This window comes from Megalops cyprinoides, chromosome 7, assembly GCF_013368585.1.
Source record: "Megalops cyprinoides isolate fMegCyp1 chromosome 7, fMegCyp1.pri, whole genome shotgun sequence".
NCBI lineage: Eukaryota > Metazoa > Chordata > Actinopteri > Elopiformes > Megalopidae > Megalops > Megalops cyprinoides.
This window is the reverse complement of record NC_050589.1, coordinates 2111705-2118743: the sequence shown is the minus strand read 5'-3', so window position 1 is coordinate 2118743 and position 7039 is coordinate 2111705. Positions and strand designations below refer to the sequence as shown.

At 44.9% G+C, this 7039-nt stretch overlaps 1 protein-coding gene across 1 annotated transcript in view; it reads left to right on the top strand.

The window, feature by feature from the left end:
* The first annotated feature begins 3284 nt into the window (after positions 1-3284).
* Positions 3285-7039, top strand: part of LOC118780264 (taste receptor type 1 member 1) — a 5646-nt gene continuing 1891 nt past the window's right edge. The window contains exons 1-6 of the mRNA XM_036532673.1: positions 3285-3297; positions 3516-3590; positions 4571-4688; positions 5223-5526; positions 5917-6687; positions 6948-7039. The exon at positions 6948-7039 is cut by the window's right edge and continues 124 nt beyond it. Of these exons, the coding sequence (XP_036388566.1) occupies positions 3285-3297; positions 3516-3590; positions 4571-4688; positions 5223-5526; positions 5917-6687; positions 6948-7039 (1373 nt within the window). The remainder of the gene's footprint in view (positions 3298-3515; positions 3591-4570; positions 4689-5222; positions 5527-5916; positions 6688-6947) is intronic.

Below are 7039 nucleotides of genomic sequence, written 5' to 3'. Positions count from 1 at the left end.
TGTGATGGTTCTGTAGCTTAAATTCATGTTTTGGGTTTGGATCATATAAAAGTGCATATTTTGAATACACATGTAAAAAGATGACATTTTGTGGAAATTGTTTTTGAAGATAGGGCTGTTTTTCCACCCTTTAGTCCTTGTGTCCTTGACTGGAATTTAGGACATAAGGATTCCAAATGACTGTATGTCCCACCCCCCACCCCCCAAAAAAAGGTTTCTTCTTCTTGTGTAAATTAACTTAAGGTTTGACGTAAATTAACTTGACAACACCACTAACTGGTCCTACTGCCACATGGTCAGCAAACTCGATAAGAAAAGAAGCATAACATCTCCATGATTAATTGGTCTTCCCAATCTCCAAACCTCATTCCAGATACATTAACATAAAATAAAGAGTAGGAATAAATTAAGAAGCCGCTGTATAAGTGTAAAAATGAAAACAGATTCATTTTGGATCTATCGTCATTTCAACATGAGGAATATTAATGGTGTTGGGTAGGAAAAAAAAAATAAAAAATGGGATTAATTGTGCATTGACCTCTGAATTTCTTGCTATACACTTGTTTGTGAAACTCTCATGTTAAAATATTGTCAAACGCATTCGATGCAGACATTTTAAAAACCAGTAACATATTCAACTACAGTGTTGCATTTGCACTACTGAACTACAGCAGCTGTTTGGAAGATTTATAATCATGCTGAGAATAGAGCTTTATGCTCCTGCATCCATTGCTTCCCTGGCATCTCTCTCCCTCTCCCTCCCTCTCCCCCTCCTCCTCTCTCTCCCCCTCTCCCTCTCTCTCTCCCTCTCTCCCTCCCTCTCCCCCTCCTTCTCTCTCTCCCCCTCTCCCTCTCTCTCTCCCTCTCCCTCCCTCTCCCCCTCCTTCTCTCTCTCCCCCTCTCCCTCTCTCTCTCCCTCTCCCCCTCCTTCTCTCTCTCCCCCTCTCCCTCTCTCTCTCCCCCTCTCCCTCTCTCTCTCCCTCTCTCTCTCTCTCCCTCCCCCTCTCCCTCTCCCTCCCTCTCCCCCTCCTTCTCTCTCTCCCCCTCTCCCTCTCTCTCTCCCTCTCCCTCCCTCTCCCCCTCCTTCTCTCTCTCCCCCTCTCCCTCTCTCTCTCCCTCTCTCCCTCCCTCTCCCCCTCTCTCCCTCCCTCTCCCCCCCCTCTCTCTCTCTCTCTCCCTCCCCCTCTCTCTCTCCCTCCCTCTCCCCCTCCTTCTCTCTCTCCCCCTCTCCCTCTCTCTCTCCCTCTCTCCCTCCCTCTCCCCCCCCCTCTCTCTCTCTCTCTCCCTCCCCCTCTCTCTCTCCCTCCCTCTCCCCCTCTCTCTCTCTCCTTCCCCCTCTCTCTCTCCCTCCCTCTCCCCCTCCTTCTCTCTCTCCCCCTCTCCCTCTCTCTCTCCCTCTCCCTCCCTCTCCCCCTCCTTCTCTCTCCCCCTCTCCCTCTCCCTCTCTCTCTCCCTCCCTCTCCCCCTCCTTCTCTTTCTCCCTCTCCCTCTCTCTGACCTTTCCTCTCTCTCTCTCTTTCTCTCTCTCTCTCGATGACATGATAGATATACATATTTACATAAAGAGTACTGTGAAACGTATAATTTATTAATTGCTTCAGAAGTAAGTATGTTTTATAACTTAAGTACATGAATATAAAACATACTACATGCAGTACAAATACAGAACATACACACAAACTTTAAACATACTGCATATTAGCATGCATACACAAGGAATGCATGGCTTGAGTTTAAGGTCACATTGAACTTATCTGCTCATTTTGATCTGATCTATTCACACATCATTATCATGTACAAATACTTTGCCAATTAAGACATGTCCATGTTTATTTGTAATCATACAATTATTTACTAAAATTATGTACTATGATTTCACAAACAAAAAAAACTTCAGGAAGTACCACACAGAGCTCTGACCAGCAAGTACACCCTCAAAGCTGGTTGTATGTGCTTCCATATACATTCTGAAGATTAAGGAATATGATTTTGATGATTTCCAATGTCTACATAATGTATATGACTTTGGATTGCAATAGCACCCCTCTGTAATTCCTCCGGGCGCCAAGCCTGGTCAAGTGTCTATGTGCTCGCTGACAGGGTCAATAACATCCATGAGGAGCCCCCTCTGGAGACTGCGGTTAATCGCTGACATGGAAACTGCGTCGTTTGCTATGGCTGCATGATGCTCACTTACTTTGCATGGGATTTGCCTCCGTCCTGCTCAGACAAAATCGGTTTTGTGTTTCGTGTCACTGTAACTTGCTACTGCAACAGCAAGAGTATTAACGTTTATTTGCCCGTGGTTGCAGCGGTCCTGCGCTTCGAGAACGGGTCGTGATTGATCAAGCAAATGCGCTGCAATTCTGGAGGCGACGAAGCGTGCGGCTGCAGCTCGTTTGGTTAATTGAAGCCTTACTCGGCATTAAATGTCACTCTCAGTTTGAAGATGATAATGCGCCGTTGGTGCCACTGCTCCACCACGGGAAAAAAATCACAAATTACAGGGAGCATATTTACTGAATACTGATATCATCATTTGAAGGAAAATGAGGATTTTCAACTTCTGAATTAATGTCTTTCAAAAAGTTCAGCATGTATTTTAGCCAGTGAAAGTTCACAGGTAGACAAGCTGCTCTCCAATCTGTTGTCAGGGACAGACAGCACTTTTGTGGTGACCAGTGAGTGAGTTCACACCAGAGCTAGGGCAGTTATTTTACTCACTACCTTCATATGATATTGATACTGTCACAGGAAATCAAACACTTTTCCTCGTGTAAAAAGCAAATTTACTGTTGTTGAAACATTTTCTCCAGTTTAGGAGATGATACCATTGTTGGTGTTACTGTGTTTCACGCTTTTTAGGCCTAAGTGCCAACGTGAGTACGATTCCCAAAATACTCACTCACTTAATTTACAGTCACTTGTACACGGATGACAACACAAGCGACCAGCTAAAACGTCAAGGTCAGTGGTAAGTAAGTAGTTTGTTTGTGCAAGAAGATGCCTGACACCATGTGATTACAATGTTATACATGTTGTGGCTGGCACTACATTAGCCTCATTACTGGAAATGCTGCTTACGGCATCAAGACGTCAATAAGGTGTTTTGTTGCCCAACTGCCACTAGGAGGCGCCAGAGGATCAGATAAGCATTTGGTTGCCCCTTATCTCAAATAACAAATTTAGGGGTATACACATTTTCAAACGCTTAAAGCATCAGATATTGCAGTTAAAATGATGTCAGATTCAGTTTCAGCATGGTAAATCTCTCTTCGTGCACCATGGAGACGTCTGGTGCATCTTTATGCCTTGAACCACCACAAAACAACAAGAAAAAAAACACCATGTACATTTTGCTTTAGATGAGCACGTGGTATAATAATATTATATTTAACCCGTTTTCAGCCAGTCGCATTCCACAGAAAATGTCCTATAGGACAGCTGCCCTCCCCGACATATTTCTGGCTAATCATGATCGCCTCATGGTTCTCCTTTGTCCTGTATCACCGCAGACGTGCCCCCAGAGGTCAAAGTGAGAACCAGGCACGCGCTCATCAGAGCCGAGCGTCTCATGACGCCCCGCACCCGTAAGCAACGCGAGCACGCGTCTTGCGCATTTATCTGAGTGGCGTACTTTTCCGATGATCGTCAGAATACAAGAAAACGTTTGGTTGAAGACTAAGAATATATGGACATTCTCAATTCAGTCCATTCTCACTCGTCATTTTGGCTGTATTTAAAATAACGACAGTGCTTTTTTATTAATAGATCTTTCCATGCATTGAAATAATTTGAAACAGTATGAACAACGAACTTAGCAATGGGAAATACATGTTAAAATAGAAAAGCAGATTGTTTCTGTTTTAATAATTTAGAAGCTAATCATTATGCCTATGTTAGTAATACAACAATCATTTGTGTGTGAATAACATCAGAGAAACAGAAACATTAAAGTTATATAGATATTCTATTCAGATTTGTTTTGGCATTTTTGATCACCATCTTTTCCACAGTTTCGCACTGACTCATATATGATGCTGGTATTGTGAATATGCAGTTGTCAACAGACACCATCTGTCTGTTGGGCTACTCTGTGTAACCTGCATTTGATAGCAAACAAATATTGTACAGGTATCACATGGTGCCACAACTTTGCTTTCAGTCAAAGCAGATTATCGTGAGGTTGGCATGTCAGTGACAATCTTCTGTATGCACCCTGATCTGTAATATTTCCATGTCATTATCAGTGCAAATATCAGGTAGCTCTTTACGTGGCTAATCAAATGCTCTCTGTTGGCTTTGCTGAGAAGTAAAAGCTGACATATAAAATGAAACTATGCCAGAGGAATGTGAATTTGCTTTGCCTTGGGCAGTACCCTCAACAGTATGCAAATGCCTCAGGCGTCTCCGTGAAAGAAAAGGGAGGCTCGCAGCAGAGGTGGGCACACACGCCAGTGGCATTCCGGCCCTCGTTGAGCGTCCGCCGAGGTCATGTGTGTGTCTGCGCTTTCCCTGCTGCCGTGGCTGCCACTTCTCCTGTCCTGCTGTGCCCTGGGCCAGCCTGCAGGGCGGCGCTCACGCCCCGATCTCAGCCTGCGGGGAGATTACAACATCGCAGGTCTCTTCCCCCTGTATAACACGCAGGAGGGTGACAACAGCCTCCCTGTGCTCGGACACTGCAACGAGTAAGTCCTCTGCAATGTGTGGACAACCTCCGGGAAGGAATATTCTACAAATATTAGCACTCTTAGAATATTAGAGATAGAGTATTAGAACTCTTCACCAAATGTGTTGTATGTTGGGGACATAATTTGCATTTTAAAGGGCATTTCTCATATACTTTGTTGAGTTTTGGTTGCTTGCATTGTTTTTCATTTATGATACGAACCAGTGTTGAACTCTCAGTTGATTTTCAAATGTCTCTGTGAAGCATGTTTTTATATTCCTGTCAACAGAAAGCACAATCAAGAAGCAGTTTGTAATAAAATAATACCCATGTTATATATGCCAGCACAGACAACATTATTTCCCTTTACGTCTGTAATTTAAGGTTTTGCAGCTCCTCTTGTTTTAATGAAGTTGTTGATGCATGTTCATTGTGTTATTATGTTGAATTGATCAACAAAACACAGTCCTGCTCATCTTTATCTCTTGTTTTCTTTTCCCACATCACACGTGTGTCTAATAATGACACCTGTTTGCAACTCTTCTTGCTTTAGGGGCACAATTAACAAACACGGCTACCATCTGATGCAAGCCATGCGGTTCGCTGTGGAAGAAATAAACAACGGCACAAGAGACAGGCAGCTGCTACCGGGAGTCACGCTGGGTTACCAAGTCTACGATGTCTGCTCCCTGTCGGCCGACACGCTGGCCACCATCGAGCTGCTGGCCCAGCGGTACGGGCAGCCCTGCAGCGATTGCTCCGAGGAGGACCTCAGTGCTGTGGGGGTCATCGGTCCAGACAGCAGCAGTTTTGCCTTCATTCCTGCAGCTGTCCTGGGCTCTGATCTGGTGCCTCAGGTGAGGTGATAATGTCAGTCTCCCAGTCAGATTTAGTGTTTGGGTATCTAGGGGAGTCTGAGTCAGCAGCAGGGTAGTGCCACAAAAACTCCTCTCTACTGTGGATATAGTACGGTCTGGCTTTAGGTAGGAGTAGCAATTTAACTGTTCAGGAATTTTGGCTGAAATCCTCCCTGTCCTGATTGTAATGCAATGATAGTGTATAAATCAAGTTGCTTGTCAGTGCATTCACGTTACTCACTTACGGTTTGTCTTCTTCTTCCTCTGTTTCTTCTTCATGATAACTCTTACTGACCCCTCAGCGGAAACAAGAAATGTTGAACAGTTTCTACTTTTACTTCTACTTTTCTTCTTGCTGAAACCATGCAACCATTTCCTTACTCTCTGTAGATATCCTACGAGGCTTCAAATGAAATGCTGAGCAATAAGTATTTGTACCCGGCATTCTTTCGCACAATCCCCAGTGACAAAAACCAGGTGAACGCCATGATTGAGCTGCTGCGCAGGTTCGAGTGGACGTGGATAGCTCTTCTCGGGAGTGACAATGACTACGGTCTGCAAGGCATGCAAAGCCTGTCTGAGCTAGCACCACACTATGACATCTGTATCGCCTATCAGGCAGTGATTCCGGCGTACACGGACGGTACGCGGGCGCAGATCCAGCAGATGGTCACAAAGATCATCCACACCCGGGTGAACACCATTGTTGTCTTCTCCAGCAAGCGAATCGTGAGCGGCTTTTTCCGAATGGTCATTGAACAGAATGTGACGGGTAAAGTGTGGATCGGGACGGAGGATTGGTCAGTGGCCACGCTGGTGTCGGGTATCCCTGGCATCCGCACCATCGGGACCGTCCTGGGGACATCGGTCAAATACACCCCATTTTCCGGCTTCCAGGCCTTCGAGGACCTCTCTGGGCTGATCGCTGAGCAAAATGCCAACAAGTCTGTGAGTTGGAATGGCACATGTGTCCAGAGTGTGACGTGCCTGCAAGACTCTGACCTCATAACATTTACCTCTAAAGCCTTCCCACTGGAGAAGTATGATATCACATCCTCTTTTAATGTGTACAAGGCTGTCTATGCCCTGGCCCACTCCCTCCACTCGCTGCTAGACTGTGACTCGGGGGAATGCAAAACTGTGGATATACAACCATGGCAGGTGTGTGCCTTTCACTTAACCTGCTTCCTTTCCTGGCTTAACAGTACAGGGTATGAAAAACTAAATACAGAGTGTTAACGTTGCCTATCGTTTTATTTCCTTGGGTCGTTTTACTTAAGAGCTACACAAGTGCCTGTTTGTTCTGTACTTGCTAATCAGTGCACTGGACCGGTATAGATGAGATTAGCCGATTATTAATGTTATTATTAATGATTAATATCATAGGATTATTGATTTACATTTGCTTTTCCTTTTTCTAGCTTCTGCAGAAATTGAAGCAGGTCAATTTTTCTATTGGGGAAACATTAGTATATTTTGACAAGAATGGGGACCCCCCTACGGGTTATGACAT